We start from the raw sequence: 21,540 nt of genomic DNA, 5'->3' as shown, positions 1-21,540 counted from the left end.
CCTCAACCTGATCTAAATGATTTTGAGGCATATGAGGAGATGCAGGAATTCCTCAAGAGGGACTCCAAGGCATCGATTTATATTCTAGGATCGTTGGAGAAGTCAGTACTAGACTCAGTCAAGGATATACGTACCTCAGGCACAAAAGTAAACTTCCAATTCTAACAAGTGTTTCCTTTTCTTTGTAGATATCTTCTCCAAGCAATAAAATCAGAGATGCTTTGATTTTTCAACCTTCCATAGATGAGAAAATATAAATCTATCCCAAGTAGAATTCAAGAAGTGCCCTTGAGAAGTTGGAGGAGAGAGAGAGTAAGGGTGATGACTAGGATTCCTTCAAGAATAAATAAAATACCCATTCTGTCTTTCAGAAAACATGGAGCATGGGGTGCTTATATAGGCCTCACCATTGTGTTCCTTGCAAAAAATAACCCAAAATAGACCCAAATTTGATCCAATTTGGAGTTCGGGAGCCCAAGATATCTCAAGTTGAAGTTGGACTGTCCAAAGCCCTCCAAATGGAATCTTTCGGGTACGGGAAAGTAACTTCTGATAATTGCGTTAAGGCCCCTGGGATCGAAACTTCTGCTTCACTTTGTCCTCGGCCGACTATCAATAATTATAAATAAACCCCTGCAGACCATTTTCGTGCTTCGTTACGGAAACGACCGTAACTTCTTCGTTTCAACTCGGAATCAAGTACCTTTTGAACCGTTGCTTAGCTGACTTGATGGGCTACGTATCCATACTATTAACACCTCTAAACAGCTTAAAAACATTTCCTTAGCATCATCTCCTCCATTTTCATAAGAATTCACCTAAAACCTGAAAAGCACAAGAAAGCACCGAGTAACTCTGTCCAATGTGGTAAAATGTATTCTTTATGCCCTAAGATTTCACAGATAAATGTGCTCATCAGATTCCCCCACACTTAAACGTTACTTGTCCTCAAGTAAAGTAAAAGAAAAACTAACCTAGAATGCAAAAAATCTTAACTCACTTTTGTAGGAATCACGGTTGCACTTAGCATGTGCAACAAGCCTTTAAACCCCTAGAGTGGACGAGTTGTGTCTCGTGAGTGTTTGCAGTGAATATACACCCAAAATTCAATTGTAAATGAATGATATAAATTTTAATCATGGCATAAGTAGGACAGTGCACATAATCCCAAAAAGTGTTCAACTAAAGATCAAGGAGCCAAAGGTTCCCCCACACTTGAATTTTATCACCCCACATCAATTCAAGTAACAAGCATGCATCAAGTTCAAGGGATCTCCTCATATTCTCTGAACACTACTCACCTTCAAGTAAACCCCCCCATAGCATCGATGGAACCAAAGACTTAGGCATTGAGTATTGTTGACCATATTTTTTTTTTTTTCAAGCACTAAGGCAAAAGTTTTTTCTTTCTCAACCACAAACTCTATTTCTACTCCACTACTATTCTCTGAATGACATGGTGGAGCATACACCAGACACCAAAATACTTGGTAGCTTCGCTTTTTGCATAAATCCATAAGACATTGAGGCATTGATGCAAGAGTTTTTTGAGTTTCCTTCCAAGGAATTTTGATCAAGTCACCCTGCCTCATGAGACACAGTGCCCTGTCTAGTCCCAAGGAATTCCACTTTCTTTTCTTTCCTTGTTTTTTTTATTTTTTTTTTCATTCACTTCCACTTTCATGCCTTGCCTTGCCATAAACAACTTGGTCTCAACTACTAGCCAAAAGATCAAAGGGTTCATAAAACACATAGAGGAATCTAGCCATCAAATGAAATAACGTTCATATTTTTCAATTCAATCACTCTCACCGGATACAAACCAACCACCGTCCTTGAAAAGGGATTTTTTTATTATTTTGCATGCTAGGGCACCTAATTCCCTCTTTCTCTTACTTTGCAAATCGAAGAGACTTATGCACATAACCAAACCATCACCATAATCAAAATTTACCAATTAAGCCCAATATCCCCCCCCCACACTTAATTCAAGCAGTGTCCTCAATGCATGCATAAAAGAAAGAATAAGGATAAGGGAGGAGATGAAGGGGCTTACCAGATATAATCAATAAAGAGGATCATGAAGAGTGATGAGCTCTACAAAAAGTGCTAGGAGCAGCAACAGAAATCTCAATCCATGGCCAGTAAATGGAGAAATAGCTTCAGACCCAGAAAACACTCGACCATGAATTTTAGTAAAACGAGCAATAATATAAAAGTTAAGCACAACTGAGAAATATCCAATAGAAAAAACTGTCCTCATGGGACAGTGGAAAATGAAGGCACTAAAACTCAGGCCATAAATCCTTCCCTTCTCTCCCATTTGTAATGTAGAACACTTGTACATGTGTAGATTATTATTCAATGGCTGCCGTTAATTTTAACCTATTGACACTAGGATTCCTTCAAGAATAAATAAAATACCCATTCTGTCCTTCAAAAAACTTGGAGCATGGGGTGCTTATATAGGCCTCACCATTGTGTTTCTTACGAAAAATCACCCAAAATAGACCCAAATTTCGTCCAATTTGGAGTTCGGGAGCCCAAGATATCTCAAGTTGAAGTTGGACTGTCCAGAGCCCTCCAAATGGAATCTTTCGGGTACGGGAAAGTAACTTCTGATAATTGCATTAAGGCCCCTGGAATCCGAACTTCCGCTTCATTTTGTTTCCGGCTAACTATCAATAATTACAAATAAACCCCTATAGACCATTTTCGTGCTTCGTTACGGAAACGGTCGTAACTTCTTCGTTTCAACTTGGAATCAAGTGCTGTTTGAACCATTGCAAAGCTGACTCGATGGGCTATGCATCCAAACTATTAACACCTCTAAATGGCTTAAAAACATTTTCTTAGCATCATCTCCTCCATTTTCACAAGAATTCACCTAAAACCTGAAAAGCACAAGAAAGCACCGAGTAACTCTGTCCAATGTGGTAAAATGTATGCTTTATGCCCTAAGATTTCACACATAAATGTGCTCATCACCCTATCAGTTGAGGGCTGGCCCATGTGTCAGAGACACAGGCGGTGCTGATCGTAGAACCACGTTGCTCGAGGAGTATGGAGGGGTGTGGCGAAAGTGGTCCCCACTACTACCTTGGCAGTTGGAGGCAGGGTAGGATGGTGGAACGTGTGGCGGCATGTGATTGGAGCTAAGAAGCATGGACCGGAAAGGATGGACCTGGTGGGAGCAACAGTGCGAATTGATAGCAGGGAGTGCCTATCTTATATAAGGGAAGTGACTGATCTGAAAAGGGACACACAACACATATCTGACAAGACCAGCACTCGTTTTTTATCTTCTTTACATTATTGCTTTTTGTCTTTTACTTCGTTCTTTGCTGTTTTTGTCATTATTTGGGGCTGAAGGAATGTACGGTCACATGCTTGGAGTGACAAGGGTGTATGCACAGAACTCACGTCCATATCTGGTATGATTGATTAGTATATTCATTGTTTCAGTTTCATTATTGTTTGTGTCTCAGATCCCTCTTCGTTTCATAGATTGATAGCATTTCAGACTGTGACTCACAGTTGTTGGCTTAACCCAAAAGACCTTAGAGCTACTCAGGCAGGAGGGAAACCGACTTGCCTGGTTAGGAGTCAGATCAGGCTATTTTCGGCCTCGTTTGAACCTACTCAAAGGTTTTGGCATGCCCGCGCTATTTCGCACCACGTGCATATCCCCGTGTGTGAGTGTTTGGGATTTTTGTCACCAACACATTTTGGCATGCCCGGTGGGACCCTCATAAGCCTACGGCTGCTATGGTCAAACAAAAGAAGGGACCTGGACATCCTCGTATTCAGAAGGAAACCATGGTCGATGAAGAAATGGAAAATCCCATGGCAGTCGAATTTGCAGACCAAGCCGAGGACGAACCATGCGGTTCACATGGCAGCAATGCCAGTCATGACTCAGTGCATCAGCTAGCAGTTATGGTGCATGATGCTGTAGACCCCCTCGTAGGCAGTATACAGCAGCTGGTGGATGTCTTCAGACCCATTTTCGATGACCTACGACACATGATGGCCGCGGTCGATAAGTCTGAGGCCAGCCAGCAGAATCAGTTTGAGGAGTTCTGTGAAACCCTCGTTGCCTTAAGGCAGCAGACCACATCAGGGGCAAGACCGATTACAATGGTTGCACCGCCTGATGGGGCTGCCACGATGGCCAAAGGTAGAGGACCCTAGTTAGGCCGAATAAGCTTGCTTGCACAGGCCGCATATGGCGGAAGCCCGAGCCAGAACCTTGTTGTTGGGGACTTGCCTAGGATTATTCTGCCATCAACGGCCTTTGTCAACCCCCTATATCAGGCTGCCTCACCCGGCACCTTTAACCCCATAGGGAGTTACGTGGTCAATGGCCCTCCCATAAGTGTCCCCAGAGGCACCAGTCATATGACCGCCTTAGGGGCAGGAAATGTGCCCATAGTAGCTGTCCCTACAGGGGCTCAATGGCCGACTGCCGCAAGCACTGCCCAGGCAAGGGGCACCAGGTTTGGCCCAAGTTCCAATAGCACAGCAGCCACAGGGGCAAATGCTATCCCCTTAGGGGGATACCCACCTCCAGGGCAAAGTAATATGGGTGCTAGCTTCCTATGGTATAGAGCCATAGGGGTAAGCATCAGGGAAAATATCCCCGGATTCGAATAGAGACCGGAGGCATTCCTGAATGTTTAGCCAGGCCCGACCTATCATGGCAACCCGTGGCTGCCCGACGTGGCAGGGCATCCTACTGTGCAAGTGGCACCAGTGGTAATCGATCGAGGAGAGCTGACATGGATCATCTAGGACAGCATTAATCCCTTTTACAAGACAACCCCACGTCCTACTTATAGGAAGCCCTACCCCGAATATTTTGATGCGGTAGACCTTGGGAGAAACCTTAAAATCCTAGAATTCACTAAGTTCTCAGGTGAGGACAAGGTGTCCACCATCGAGCATATAGCCCCTTCACAATACAGTGCGGCAACCTGGGCAGGGTGGACGTGGCCAAACTCAGGCTGTTCCCCAACTCTCTAACAGGGTCGGCCTTCACCTGGTACTTCAACTTGCCCACCAATTCGGTCCAGAGTTGGCAAGAAATGGAGGAACTCTTTCACACTCAGTTCTATCGCATTGAGCCAGAGGTTACCATAGGAGATTTGACCAAAATGACCCAAGAATCGGGTGAACCCGTCGAAGGGTTCATTACCCGGTTCAAGATGGCTAAGTATAAATGCCTAACTACTTTGCCCTAAGCTGCATATGCAAGGATGGCCTTAGGAGGGCTTAGTTTCAAGTTTGAAAGAGGTTTGCTGGCCAATATTTTGCTGACCTTAGGCAGCTGGTGCTGCAGGCCGCGCCCTATGAGCAACTCCTGAAAGAGGAGGGCCAGCGGAAAGCGGCCTTTATGGGGACGTATTACAAGGATACGACTGGTCATGCTTTCCCTCTGCTAGGGAGTAGCAACTAGAAGCAAGTTGATTACGTAGAATTTGAGGTGGACGCTGCTGAAATAGCAGAGGGAAAGCCCTACGTATGTAAGGCCTTAGCCAGGCCGAACGACCAGGCCAAGCAGGCCGAACAATCCAAGACAGCACCTCAGAGGACCTTCAACTCGAAGGTAACGTACTCCTTTGACATTTCAAAGGCCGAGTTGATTTTTGATCAGCTGCTCAAGGATAAGCAGATTAAGTTACCACCGGGGCACCAGATACTACCCAGTTATGAGTTAAAGGACCAAAAATACTGTAAGTGGTACAATACTCGTACCCATTCTACTACTAACTATGTGGTTTTATGAAATGCCTTGCAGAAAGCAATTACAGCTGGGCGCCTTAAGTTTCCAGGGAAGGAAAAGGGAGTCATGATGGTCGATGAAGATCCCTTCCAAATTAACATGGTCAGCGCTAAATTTTCCAAGATGGCAGGGCCAAGAAGGAATATGGCACCAGCCTTGAGTTTTGGACAGGGAAGCAACCCACCCAGGCCGAACCCTTCGGCATGGTCACAGGGGTCTCGTTTGAACCCATGGGCTGTTCCTTTCCAGAGTCAAGCTAATAGCGGCCGAATAGCTAATGATCTAGAGGTAGCAATAGGCGAAACGGTGCAGGCATTCTTGACCCAACCTGAATGGCCTAGGGCGCCTGTTATGGGCCAGTCTAGTAACATACCTGCTAGGGCTGAGGAAAGGGTCAAGACTCAGAAATGGCAAAGGCGGGGCAAACAACTCATTGTGAATCCCTACTACGAGTTCAATCCATAAGAGGAATTAAGGGAATGGGAAGAATGGGGAATCGCCACACCCAGGTTGAGCGAAGCACCAAGGCTCCACCGAGAGGTTTGCCCCAGTTGTAGTCAGCCCATTAAGGGACATCAAAAAGAAGCCCTAGTGTAGTCAGGCAAGGCCGTGTTCGGTCAGAGTGAATGGCCTGCCTCAAGAACCAAGGAGGAAGTTAGTCTGACACCTAGACAAGGCAGGAGGACGGTTTCCCATCAGGTAGCTAATACTTCCAGGCCGTCGACCAAGGAGCGGCTTGGAAGGGTCTCAGTATGAAGACGCCTGACGTACGAACAGTATGGGCTAGACTACTCTCGAATAGAGCACTCCGGATGGAAGGCCCCTCAGCACCAGGAAGGGCATAGGCCGAGGATGGTTATTCCTAGGACGAATGGAGAAGAATGGGAGGTTGCAAGACACCCAAAATTCCCAGCCAGCCCTGACCCAGTTCACATCACTAGAACATAGAAAAGAAGGCGATAGAGGAAGAGGGCTGCCCAAAGATGGAACCAGCCGGCCCAAGCCAACAAGGGCCACGAGAACGCAGTCTCTCAGGATCAAGATGGGAGAGGCATGAGCTCTGAGGAACAGAGCTAGACAGTCAACGAGCCGTCAGGGGCTGAAGGCCCAAATGCTACCATTGGAAAGGAAGGAGTTTTGGAGCAGGATGTGTCGGACTACAAGACCAAAGACAGTGACCCAGATGTTTTTGGGGATATAGTGACAAGCGCCAGCCCGAGGGTTGACAGTGCAGACACCAGTAGCCCCATCCACTCACCGAATATCGATTTCGGCGGTCTAGTTGAAATGATGTTCGGTACGATACCAACCCAGGTGCATATCTCGATGATGTACCTCATTCCAGTACCAACCCGGTCAAGCGACGGAGTTAGAAGGAGACGAGGTCGAAGGGGACTCACCCCCCGAGGTTCTTGGGATAGAATTGGTACCCACTAAAGAACAGGCCGAGAAGAGGGTAGACTGCGATAAGCCGGACCTGCAAGGCCCGAAGGACAACGTCAGGATGGTCATCACCAGGGAAACAGTGTACACTTTTAACACTCTAGTACCACGAGGAAAGGTGGCCGGCATATTTGAGGAGCCAACCTGGGAGATGACACGGCATTTGAAGCTGTTGTACATTCAGTCTCACATGGATGGCAAACCAGTGGCCAGGGTTCTGGTCGACAATGGAGCAGTAGTGAATATCCTACCATCAAGAATGATGAAATGTCTCGGTAAAGATGAGACTGATCTGCTATCTGCTGATGTCTCGATCACAAACTTCCTAGGTGGTTCCACTAGGCCGAGAGGAGTGCTCCTAATCGATCTGAAAGTCAAAAATCATATGTCCTTGACAACCTTCTTTGTTATAGATGCCATGGCCAACTACAACGCCCTTTTAGGGTGAGACTGGATCCATGTGAACTCTTGTGTCTCTTCATCTCTACACTAGCTTTTGGTGCTCTGGCGCAAGGGAGGAAAGATTGAGTTGGTGATGGCCGATAATCGGCCATTCATGGTTGATGCTAGCCATGCAGAGGCCGCTTTGAATGACGGATGCATAGGCCCTATCCAGTTCACTGGGGCAGATGAGCATGGGAAGCCTACATCCCTGGTTACCTCATCCACGGTCTTGGAAGAAGTGTTCCAGTTGAAGGGAGCGCGGATAGAAGCTCTACCGAATCTCAGAGACTGGCGGAGGAAGATTGACCAAGATGATTTATGAAGACAAACCAGATGACTATGATAGACATAATGTGCTGGCTGACAGTTGCAAGCCTAGAGCAGAGAATTTCTCATGAAGTAGGTGTGGTGGCCGAGGCCTCGGCAAAGGAGCAGAGGGTGGTTGGTCCCAAAGTTAGGCTACAGGACCTGCCACCCGCACCGTCAAAAATGGAAGAGACGCTGGAAGAGGTCCAGGATCCGTTGGTTGAGGTAGATTTAGGGATGGCCGAAGATCACCGACCTATCTATATTATGTAAATTCACCTAGAGGGGGGGGGGGTGAATAGGTGAAGCTAGTGGAAATAGTGCAAAAATAAAATAATTAATAAAACTAAGCAAGTAAATTGTAAAAGTAACACAATCTTTTATAGTGGTTCGGCCAATTATGCCTACTTCCACTCCTCTCACCTTAGAAAGAATTCCACTAATAAGAACCTTGAGAATGAGCAAGAGAACTCCTACAACTCTTGATTAGGAGCAAGAGGACTCACACCACCAACTACTCTTGATTGACGAGCAAGAGGACTCAACACAATTAACTACTCTTGATTTTGAGCAAGAGGACTCACAACATATAATAAAGAAAACTTTACTAAGTAAGGATTACCTCAACCTTAGTGAATGTGTAGCTAACTTCCACTTTGGAGCTTCAATGCTAAGTGAATATAATTAACTAGAGAGGGAAGTGAACTTGAATGCTTTGATGAATGAATGCTTCAACACTTTGAATGTTCAATCGAATGCCTTTGCGATGCTTTTGATTAATCTTAATTGATTGTAATTAGTCCAAATGAGCTTACCTATTTATAGGCAAAGGTGCTCAAAGCATCTAAGGTTCATTGCCATTTTAGGATATAATTCTGTCCTAATCTGATATACCGTTTCCCAATTCGGTATGCCGGATCATGGAATCTATCCGTTGTCTAACGGCTAATTTCCAACAGCCTTATTGCAATTTGATATGCTGGATTGGGATTCGGTATGTCGGATCAGTTGATTTTGCTGAAAATGGCTAAGTCCAAGTTTGGACAAGTATGGGGCCATTTGCATGTGTGAGTGTGTGCATACATAATATTTGAGGACTTTAGACTTAATTACATCTTTACAAAAACACTTAAACACTTGCTTTAAAAACTCTTGTATCTCAATGAGATGCTTGAACATGGTCTTTGAAACTAGTCCTTCTCTCAGTCTTTTTCTTCATACCAATTCTTTGATACTTTAGTCTTGGTTCAACAAGTTTGTATAAGCACCCCCTTACTTGATGCTTATTTGTTATAAGGTCTCTATACAATATAACACAAGTTAGTTCAACTAACTTATTTGTTATCATCAAAACCATATAAGGTGATGTGTGGATTTTACCCCAACAATCTCCCCCTTTTGATGATGACAAATAACTTAGTACCAAATATTAAAATATCAAGATAGTATCAAGAAACACACAATTTGCATTAATGAAAAACTTGCATTGACTAATTGAAATGAAAAGGTTTACATAGCATTAGCAAAACATAGTCAAAACATAAATCCAAATTCAAATTCAAAATCCAATTTCTCTCCCCCTTTGGCATTATCAAAAAGAGACAAGGGAGGAAATAACAATAAAGATCACTTCAGATGGACATTTGGATTTTGAGAGGACATCCTCGAAAATGGAGGGATAGAGGGAATAACTCCTTGAGGTGCAACACCATGAGAGGCGCCAGCGTGAGGAGTAGCTCCCGGTGTGTCAAATGGTAGATGGCCAAGATTGAGAGACAAAGATTGAATAGCTATAAGTATACTCGCTTGTGTAGAATTAAGGGAATCAAAACCGGCCTTCATCTCTTAGCGGAGAGTGGAAACATCGGCTTGAAGGTGTTGTTGTCCCATTTCAAGTTCCACCAACCGAGCGTTTGCTTCATCCATATACTCATCAATGTTGGAGATCCAATCTTGATACACATCCGGTATAAAGCGTTGTTGATGTCTAGGTGGAACATCTTCTTCATCGCCTGATTCCGCAAGAGGATCCAAAATATTGAGATTGTAAAAAGAGATTCTAGAGATGGGCTATGAAGTTTCGGATGATTCCACTTCATGAGAGTCAAAGTAATTGAAGATAATAGTGAGAAGACGACCATAAGGAAGATTGGTCTTCTGAGATGGCTTGGCAATATGTTCCATATAACGCATCATGAAGTAAGAAAAGCATATTTGATTGCCGGTGAAGACACAATAAGTTAGATATGCTTGTGGAGTCAAGCACTTGCTCCGGTCACCTCCTCTTGGAATAAGATTATGTTGAATAATATAAGATATGACATGAGGAATCATCTTGAGGCGACCAATCGGAATAGAAGTTTCATTTCCTTGATATTCAGTGAGAATGTTGGAATAGATGTCTTCATGATTGACTATTTTGCCAAAATTGGAGTACTTTGGGTTCCAATAGATGCAGGGACCGGTATTAGGAACTTGAAGCAAAGAAGCAAGATCATCAAGTGAAAGTTCAATGGTGACGCCATTGACAAAAGAAGTGAGTTTTAACTCTTCGGCCATCCCACTAAAGCGAAGATTGTTATAAAAATAGCGAACAAGGGTGGGGTAGCAAATCTCTAGAGGGTGAAGAAGAGATTCCCATCCTAGAGCTTGAAATAGATCTTGGAGATGAATACCTTCAAATGAAGTAGTGTTAACGGAATGACCTTCTTCAATTTTTCTTGAAGCGAACAACGGCCAAGTAGCAAGAAACTCTTGAGAAGGAAAGTGTTGAATGGGTTGATTTTCTTGATGAGAGGCTCCTTGAGATCGAGAAGAAGCTCCCCGAATCGGAGTAAATTGTCCTCCCCCTCGCCGTCCACGCTTGGAGGTGGGTTCTTCTCCGGTCATAGGTGCTTTTCCGCTTTGACTCATATTGAATAATAGTGAAGAATATGAGAGAGAGAGAGTGTAAATTTGAGTATTGGAGTAAATCACACTTGCTTGGGGTTAATAATTGATGAATAGTGAAAGGTAATGCCAAGAGAGGTGAAAAAGTGGGGTATATATAGGCACAAAATAGTCTGCCAATGGCTAGAAAACAGTCACTGGACCTAATTCGGTATGCCAAATTAGGATCCAGTATACCGTTTCCTAGCCAATGGCTACAAATAGCTAGAAATTTAAACTGATTCGGTATGCCGAATCCGAAAAAATAAAAAAATTACATCTAAAAGTAAATAACCACTATGAGTGATTCGGTATACCGAATTTGGAATCGGTATGCCGAATCGGCTGTTTCAGCAACAAAATTCATTTTTCAAGCAAAATGCACTTTCAATACATGAACAACCAAACTTTAAGCAAAGGGATTGCATAACCCTAGGTCTCTTCTAAGAGAGCAGAACCTCTCTTCACTCAAGGGTTTGGTGAAGATATCTGCAAGTTGCTTCTCGGTCTCAATATAATCAAGACGAATTTCACCTCTTTGAGCAGTATCACGTAAGAAGTGATGACGGATATCAATATGTTTAGCTCCATAGTGTAAAATTGGATTTTTACTGAGATTAATAGCACAGGTGTTATCATATTGGATTGAGGAAGTTTCAAACTTAACTCCATAGTCTTGGAGAGTTTGCCTCATCCATAACACTTGTGCACAACATCGTCTAGCGGCGATGTATTCAGCTTCGGTGGTAGATAGAGCGACTGAATTTTGCTTCTTACTAAACCACAAAACTAAGCATGATCCAAGAAAATGACAAGTACCACTTGTACTCTTTCGATCAACATAACACCCGACAAAGTCAGCGTCAGAGCGTCAGAGAAGCTAATAAGGTCAAAGTCATTGTCCATAGGGTACCATCAGCCAATGTTTGGAGTTCCTTTTAAGTACTTAAAGATTCTCTTTATAGTACTCAAATGAGATTGCATAGGTTGGGCTTGAAACCTAGCACAAGCACAGACACTAAACATTATGTTTGGTCTACTAGCCGTTAGGTAGAGTAAGCTACCTATTATACCTCTATACTTAGTTGGGTCAACTAGGATTCCATCTTCATCCTCAGACAGAGTTATAGATGTGCTCATTGGAGTACTGGATGACTTCTGTCCATTGATGTCAAACTTCTTTAACAGTTCTTTAAGATATTTAGTTTGACTAATGAAAATTCCATTAGGGGTTTATTTTATTTGAAGTCCTAAAAAGAAACTCAATTCACCCATAAGACTCATTTCAAATTCACTACTCATACTCTTACTAAAATCAAGACATAGAGATTCATTGGTAGAGCAAAAAATGATGTCATCTACATATATTTGAACTAGAATTAGATCTTTATTTCTATGTTTCACAAAGAGAGTAGTATCTATCTTACCCATAGTAAAACCATCATCAATCAGGAACTTACTCAGCCTATCGTACCATGCTCTTGGAGCTTGTTTCAAGCCATAGAGAGCCTTCTTTAACTTGTAGACATGGTTAGGATGCTTTGGGTCTTTGAATCCAGGTGGTTGAATGACGTGTACTTCTTCATTGATGAAGCCATTCAAAAATGCACTCTTCACATCCATTTGATGTAACCTAAAATTCTTATGACAAGCAAACGCAAGCAACATTCTAATAGATTCTAGTCTTGCTACAGGTGCATATGTCTCATCAAAGTTAATACCTTCCTGTTGGTTATAACCTTGGGCAACCAATCTAGCCTTGTTTCTAGTAATATTACCATCTTCATCAAGTTTATTTCTAAATACCCATCTAGTTCCAATAATTTTGGTGTTAGATGGTCTTGGTACTAAGTCCCAAACTTGATTTCTTTCAAATTAATTGAGCTCTTCTTGCATAGCAATTATCCAATTACTATCCAAAAGTGCTTCTTTGATATTCTTGGGTTTGATGGTAGAAATGAAAGCCACATTGGAACAAGCATTTTGGATTTTACTCCTAGTTTGTATACCTTTATCAAAGTTTCCAATGACGAGGTCAAGAGGGTGGTCTTTAATAGTTCTAATTTCTTTGGGAAGTTGATGTACTTGATCATTAGGTTCATCTAGAGTGACTTTTTCAACTCTCTTCCTAATTTGAAGTACTTCAACCTCATCATCTTCTTCTAGGTCTTTATATTTTTCTTTTGTCATAGATTCATCAAATTTAACATTCATAGATTCTTCCAGAATTAGTGTTCTTTTATTAAAGACTCTATAAGCTCTAATATTTGTGGAGTAGTCTAGAAAAATACCATCATTGGTCTTTTCCTCAAACTTTCCTAAGTTATCCTTAGTGTTAAGAATAAGACAAGTACAACCAAACACTTTAAAGTAATCAACTTTAGGAAGCTTATTATGAAAAAGTTCATACGGGATCTTTAACAAAATAGGTCTTATCAAAACTCGGCTTAACACATAATACGCTGTGTGAACAGCTTCGACCCAAAAATACTTAGGCAAGGAGTACTCATTGAGCATTGTCCTAGCCATTTCTTGGATAGTTCTATTCTTCCTTTCAACCACACCATTAGATTGTGGTGTTCTAGGAGCCAAAAAGTTATGAGTTATACCTTATTTTCGACAAAACTCTCCAAATTCGTCTATATTGTCAAATTCGCCGCCATGATCACTTTTGATAGAGGTAATCATGTAACCCTTCTGATTTTGTACTCTCTTACAAAGAGATATAAACTCTTCAAAAGCATCATTTTTATGCTTGAAAAAGAGGGTCCAGGTGAAACGGGAGTAGTCATCTACAATTACAAATGTATACTTCTTATCTCCTAGGCTTGTGGTTTGGATAGGTCCAAACAAATTAAGGTAAAGTAGTTGCAAAGATCTTGATGTAGCAACAAAATTTATAGCCTTATGAGATACCTTTGTAAGTTTACTTCTTTGACATGCTCCACATGTGTGTTGCTTATCAAAGTTCAACTTAGGTAGGTTTCTCACCAAATTTTTAGAGGATAGGGATCTAATAGTTTTATAATTAATGTGTCCCAACTTCCTATGCCATAATATAGCATCATCAGATTTAAAAATAAGGCATGCATCAATAGAATTTATACTAAATATGCAAGTGTACACATTATTCTTCTTACAACCCTCAAGAATCTCATTATCTTTTGAATCCTTGATCTCACATTTAGAGGCATTAAAATTTACATAAGATACAATGTTGCATAGTTGACTTACACTAAGTAAATTGTACTTGAGGTTATCAACTAGACTAACGTTAGAAATCACTGTACCTCCAAACTTGATCGATCCATTTTTGATAATTCTACCTTTGCTGTTGTCTCCAAAGGATACCCATCCTCCTTTTTGCTTCTTGAGCTCAGAAAATAACTTTGGGTTGGAAGTCATATGTTTTGAGCAGCCACTGTCAATGTACCATTCCATGTTGCTCTACAAAACAAGAAATACTCAATAAAATTTTGGTCCCCATTGAGAGTTGGGTCCATAATTGTTAGTATCATACATTCCTCTTGGTTTCCAAACTATTTGGTTACCATTTCCCTTTTGGTTCTCATACCAATTGTGTATGATTGAGGTTTTCAAGGTCTTTGGCTTTGAGGTGCTTTATAGGGTCCTTGGTTCTTAGGTGGTCTTTGTACTTTTGGTGGGGTTCTAGTTAAGCTTTGCCTATTAGGATAACTTCTCCTATTTTGACCATTATAGGGTCTTTTAGGATGAAAGAGAGATTGGTCCATGTGACGACATTCCCAAATGGTATGTCATTTCTTATTGTAATTATTACAAACAACCACTTGAGGAATATTTGAGGTCTTCCTATTGAGATTGGTGTTCTTAGATTGAGAACTTTTCTTTCTAATGTAGCATTCCTCATTAGAGTGTCCTCTCTTTTTGCAGTAGTTGCAATAATTATTCTTCTTTACCTTCTTACTTGCTATTTTACTTGAACTTGCCTCTTTGGTTTGATTTGAACTCTTGTTCACATCATAGCCTACCCCTTCTTTGTTGAAAGGTGTTTTGAAGGCATTTCCAAGTAGAATATCAAGTGTTTTCTTACCATTTGTGAATGACTCTAGGGCTTTACACAATTTTTCCTTTTCTTCTTCTAAGTTGTTCACTTGAGAAGTTAGGAATGTGTTTTGATCTTTAAGAGTGTTGATCTCATTCAAGAGATTCTTTTTGGTGGTTGCTAGTTCCAAACTATTTTGATAGAGATCTTCAAAAGCCTCTTCTAGCTCTAAAAAATCGTTATCTTTATGAGATGGAGAAGTGGGGGTTACCTCATTTTGAGATTCTTCGTCTTCAGTAGCCATGAGTGCGAGATTGGTTTGTTCTTCTTCATCTTAAGATACTTCGTCATCTTCTTCTTCATCGCTTGAATCAAGAGTGTGTTCGGCTTTGTAGGCTTTTTTGTACTTCTTCATTTTGGGATAATCTCTCCTAAAATATCCTATTTTCCTATACTCATAACAAATGATATCTTTGGAAGAGGAGTCAGTGGCATCTTTTGAAAGACTCTTACCTTTCTGATCTTTTGAGAACCTCCTTTTGTTGAATGAGGTCTTACCTTTATTCTTTAGGAACCTTGAGAACTTTTTGGTAAGATACGTAATTTCGTCCTCTGAAAGCTCTTCTTCATCGTCACTTATTTCATAAGATTTGAAAGCCACAACTTTCTTCTTTGGTTCCTTAGACTTATCTTCCTTGGTGTCCAGTTTAAGCTCCATTTCATGAGTTTGTAGAGATCCCAAAAGCTCATCTAGGCTTAGCTTGTCTATGTCTTTGGACTCTTTGATTGCCGTAGTCTTGGGTCTCCATTCTTTTGAAAGAGATCTCAATATCTTTTGGACATTTTCTCCATTAGAATAAACTTTTCCTAAACCCTTCAGCTTGTTCACAATATTAGTAAAACGAGTAAACATTGCATAGATATCTTCATCATTTTTCATTTTGAACAATTCATACTCGTTTACAAGCATATAATTTTAGATTGTTTGACTTCAGACGTACCTTCATAGGTAACAACTAACTTGTCAAACATCTCCTTAGCGGAGTCACATAAGCAAGTTCTATTGTACTCATTTTCTCCTAGAGCACATTGAATATAGCTTATAGCTACATAGTTGAGTTGCATCTTTCCTTTTTCAACAGGGGTCCATTCTTCTTTGGGCTTATCTATGGTATTTAGTCCATTTTCGATGACTTCCCATGCATCAATATTGTTGGCACAAACGAAGTTCTTGAAGTGATTCTTCCAATAGGAAAATCCTTCACCTTCAAAGAAGGGTGGTCAGGTAATATTGTATCCTTCAACCTTACGATTGACAAAAGATCCTATGGTCTTTACTCTTAGTTGGATTGAAAACAATCATGGTCTTGAGCTCCCACTCTGATACCAAATGTAAATTCACCTAGAGGGGGGGGTGAATAGGTGAAGCTAGTGGAAATAGTGAGAAAATAAAACAATTAATAAAAATAAGTAAGTAAATTACAAAAGTAACATAATCGTTTATAGTGGCTCGGCCAATTATGCCTACGTCTATTCCTCTCACCTTAGAGAGAATTTCACTAATTAGAATCTTGAGAATGAGTAAGAGAACTTGTACAACTCTTGATTAGGAGCAAGAGGACTGACACCACTAACTACTCTTGATTGACGAGCAAGAGGACTCAACACAATTAATTACTCTTGATTTCAAGCAAGAGGACTCACAACATATAATAAAGAAAACTTTACTAAGTAAGGATTACCTCAACCTTAGTGAATGTGTAGCTAACTTCCACTTGGAGCTTCAATGCTAAGTGAATATAATTAGCTAGAGAGGGAAGTGAACTTGAATGCTTTGATGAATGAATGTTTCAACACTTTGAATGTTCAAGTTCGAATGCCTTTGCGATGCTTTTGATTAGTCTTAATTGATTGTAATTAGTCCAAATGAGCTTACCTATTTATAGGCAAAGGTGCTTAAAGCATCTAAGGTTAATTGTCATTTTAGGATATAATTCTGTCTTAATCCGGTATGCCATTTCCCAATTCGGTATACCGCATCATGGAATCTATTCGTTGTCTAACGGCTAATTCCCAACAATCTTATTGCAATTCGGTATGCTGGATTGAGATTCGGCATGCCAGATTAGGATTTGATATGCCGGATAAGCTGATTTTGCTGAAAATGGCTAAGTCCAAGTTTAGACAAGTATGGGGCCATTTGCTTGGTTAAAGTCCATGTAAAAACAACTCCTAGGGTCACTCTACATGTATGCATGCGTGAGTGTGTGCATACATAATATTTGAGGACTTTAGACTTAATTACATCTTTACAAAAACACTTAAACACATGCTTTAAAAACTCTTGTATCTCAATGAGATGCTTGAACATGGTCTTTGAAACTAGTCCTTCTCTCAGTCTTTTTCTTCACACCATTCTTTGATACTTTAGTCTTGGTTCAACAAGTTTGTATAAGCTCCCCCTTACTTGATGCTTATTTGTTGTAAGGTCTCTATACAATATAACACAAGTTAGTTCAACTAACTTATTTGTTATCATCAAAACCATATAAGGTGAAGTGCGGATTTTACCCCAACATATTAGCGGGCTACTCCTGCCTGAGTTAAGGGAGGATATTGTAAGGTTATTAAAGGAATTTAAGGATTATTTTGATTGGGATTATTCTGAGATGCCTGGTCTAGATCGAAAGTTGGTTGAACATCGGTTACCCATTAAGGATAACTACAGACCAGTAAAACAACTACCCAGACGAATGGCACCAGACGTCATCCTGAAGATCAAGGATGAAATCAAACGGTTGCTTAAGGCGGGCTTCATTAGGACCGCCAGGTATGTGGAGTGGGTTTCAAACTTAGTTCCTGTCATAAAGAATAATGGGAAGTTAAGGGTGTGTATCGACTTTAGAGACCTAAACAAGGCTACCCCTAAGGACGAGTATCCAATGCTGGTGGCCAACATGCTGGTGGACGCGGCCACGAAGAATTGAATCATGTCCTTCATGGACGGTCATGCCGGATACAACCAGATCTTTATAGCAGAAGAGGACATTCCAAAAATGGCCTTCTGTTGCCCCAGAGCATTGGGAACGTACGAATGGTTGGTCATGCCATTCGAACTGAAGAACGCCACGCTACTTTTCAGAGAGGAATGAATACGATATTCCATGACATGATCGGCACCTTTGTGGAAGTCTACATCGACGATGTAGTGGTCAAATCAAAGCACGAGCATGAACACCTTGACCACTTGAGAAGGGTGTTCGCGAGGATGAGAACCCACGGTCTGAAGATGAACCCATTAAAGTGTGCTTTTGGAGTGTCGGCCGGTAACTTCCTCTGCTTTTTAGTACATTAGAAGGGGATAGAGGTAGACAAGAACAAGGTCAGGGCCATCCAGGAAGCAAGGCCGCCTTCAAACAAAAAGGAGCTACAAAAGTTTTTAGGACAGGTGAATTTCCTCCGGCACTTCATTTCCAACTCCGTGGGTCAGATGAAGGTTTTCTCCCTACTACTAAACTTAAAAGCTAGCGAAGACTTCAGGTGGGGTGATGTTCACCAGGAAGAGTTTGACCAGATAAAGGCTTACCTGATGAGGCCTCAAGTCCTAATGCCTCTAAGAAAAGGGGTGTCTCTAAAATTGTACGTATCCACAGCGGAAGGCTCAATAAGGAGCCTACTTGCACAGGCCAACGAGGCCAGGAAAGAACAGGTTGTGTTCCACCTAAGCCGGGCCTTAACGGAGGTGGAGCGAAAGTACCCTGCCATCGAGAAGCTTTGCCTAGCTCTGTTTTTCTCCTACAGCAAGCTTAGGTACTATCTCTTGCCGACTACGATGAACGTGGTCTGCCAGACCGATGTCATCAAGTACATGCTCACTGGCCCAATTTCTAGGGGAAGGATTGGGAAGTGGACTCTCGCCCTGACCGAGTTCACTCTCTAGTATGTGCCCCAGAAAGCAGTCAAGGAACAGGCGCTAGCAGATTTTCTTGCGGACCATCCTCCCATCGAGGTAGCAAAGGGTATGATGGAAGTACCCCTCATCGGCCTGACGCCATGGAAGCTTTTCTTCGATGGATCCAAGACTGAACAGGCCACTGGGGTAGGAGTTGTATTGCGATTACCAGAAGGGACGGAGACTCAAGTAGCCTTTCGGCTCAATTTCTCTTATTCTAACCACCAGGCCGAATAAGTGGCCCTCATACTGGGGATGGGCCTACTTCTCGGCCTTAAGGTTGACACGGTGGAGATCATTGGAGACTCACAGTTGGTAATTAGGTAGCTGGCCGGTGAGTATCAGTGTGAGAGCGAACACTTGGTGGAGTATCTTGTGCAAGCCAAGAAGCTGATCGAGGGGTTCCAGGACTTGGTGGTCCGCCACATCCCACGGTCTAGGAATCAGGCCGTGAATGGGTTGGCCTAGGCGACGTCCAGCATCAGTCTACCAGAAGGTATGGAAAAAGCCATCGTCATCAAGAGACAAACACGGTCTTTTATCCGTGAGGGCAGTCAGCTGGAGGTCAACCACATCGAGGACACGCAGCTTGACTGGCGAACGCCAATCATCTAATATTTGAGTAAACTTGGACCGGAGTTTGACAAAAGGATCAGGGATAGAGCCACGGGATACATGCTGATCGGGGAAGATCTCTATAAGAAGGGGAAAGATGACCTGTTGCTCAAATGCGTCAGTCTGAATGAGGCAACGTTGGTCATGGCCGAAGTACATAAGGGTATATGTGGAGCACACCAGGCGGGCCCCAAGATGAGATGGTTGATTCGGCGCCACGAGTACTACTGGCCAACAGTGGTAGCAGATTGGGTCAGGTATGCAATGTTTGCCAGCAATGGAGCTTAAGCCAGTGATCAAGCCATGGCCATTCAGGGGATGGGCTATGGACTTTACTAAGTGGGTTGAGGCCGTACCGATGAAGGGAGTCAGTCAGACAGATGTCATCCAATTCCTCAAGAGCTATATCATTCACAGGTTTAGGCTTCCAGAGACTATCACTTGTGACAATGGGAGCATTTTTGTTGGAGACGAGGTCGTTGCGTTTGCGCCTGAGCTGGGGATAACATTCACCCATTCTACCCCATACTACGCGCAAGGCAATGGGCAGGCCGAGGCATATAACAAGATTCTCAAGGGGTGTTTGGCAAAGGTTGTGGATGACAACCCATGAAGGTGGGCAGACATGCTATCTGAAGTACTTTGGCCATTCAGGACATCACAACGGACTAGCACGGCCACTAAGCCCTTCGCCTTGACGTACGGCCATGACGCAGTGTTGCCAGTGGAGATTAGTGTGAAATCAGCACGGGTAGCATACCAACAAGGGCTTACGCCAACGGTGTCCAGGCTCGATGACTTGGATGAGGACCAATTGGCCGCACTGGATAGGATGCAAGTTCAGAAGAAGAAGGTTGCGGCGACCTATAACAAGAGGATCAACCCAAAACACTTCCAGGAAGGGGACATCGTCCTAAAGGCCATGCTCCTAGTTGGGGCAAGGGACCCCAGGTTGGGCAAATGGTCCCCAACATGGGAGGGACCATATACGGTCTACCAGGTGCTCCGAGGCGGGGCCTACAGGCTATGCTATCTAGAGGGAAGTGTCCAGATGCGGCCTATCAACGACAAGTTCCTTAAGATTTTTCATCTCACGATCTGGGATCTGGAATGAACAGTGGGACGTCAAGGGCGAAGGAGACACCCCAAAATTTGGCCAGGGGTAGAAAAATGGAAACATGAGTTCTATTCATAAGAAGAACGAAACACGACCCAAGTGGGCCGAAACAGATCAAAAGAAGGAAAAATAAACAAGACAAAGTTCTAATGTTTTCTCAGATCGATATGAAAAGAGGAGGGGAAGGCACGCATGCCTACTTAAAAAAGTCCTGGGGGGTGGATCCTTTGATTTCACTCCACTTCTTCTCCATTACCAGCAGGTGTTCATTAGCTACGGCCAGGCTGGCTTCTTGGCTCGGTCTCAGCGACTTTTGTTGCTTGGCTTGGGCCCTAACAGAGGCTGCTTCTGCTGACATGGTCTGAGAATCGAGTAGTTTCTCCTTAATCTCCTAGTCCAAAGTGGCTCTGTTAGACCGAAGAGTCACGAGCTGGACTTCCAAGCCTTGGATGTCCTGGTCCATATGGGCTAGACTGTCTTGCCCCTCTTTTACTTCGTCCAAGACCGTCTTGAGGTCTTCTCATAGCTTCTGCACCTTCTTGTCCATGGCGTCGCTCTCTTTGAGAAGGGTCTCCAAGGTTTGGACATTCCTAAGGGCAAGGGGGGCTGAGGTGGTCACATCGAACATAAAAGCAACGGCCCCATCTAACCATTCTTTGACTGGGGCAGGAAGGTTTGGTGAAGACAGTAGTGTCCGAAGTGCCTCGACGATGGCCGTCAGGTTCCCAGCACCCATGGCCTCGTAAAAAGGGGACTGCAGGAAGGAGTGTAGGAATGCTTTGGCTACGGTCACTTGGGCTGGAATGGATCTAGGGCATGAAGGGTCACTGGTCTCTTTCTCATCATCAGAAGAACTTAGATCGGCCAGAAGGGCTTCCAAGTTGACAACCTGAAAAGAAAGGTATATCAGTGATTAGCAAGGCGAG

General features: G+C 42.7%; 1 protein-coding gene across 1 annotated transcript; it reads left to right on the top strand.

Moving 5' to 3' along the window:
• Positions 1–20,122: 20,122 nt before the first annotated feature.
• On the top strand, positions 20,123–20,611 carry LOC122643478. The gene has a single exon (XM_043837097.1). It carries the CDS (start codon positions 20,123–20,125, stop codon positions 20,609–20,611), a length of 489 nt encoding a protein of 162 aa, XP_043693032.1.
• Positions 20,612–21,540: the final 929 nt, after the last annotated feature.

Source organism: Telopea speciosissima, chromosome 10 (assembly GCF_018873765.1).
Source record: "Telopea speciosissima isolate NSW1024214 ecotype Mountain lineage chromosome 10, Tspe_v1, whole genome shotgun sequence".
Classification (NCBI taxonomy): Eukaryota; Viridiplantae; Streptophyta; class Magnoliopsida; order Proteales; family Proteaceae; genus Telopea; species Telopea speciosissima.
The sequence above is the reverse complement of the archived record's forward strand: the minus strand, read 5'-3'. Positions and strand labels throughout refer to the sequence as shown.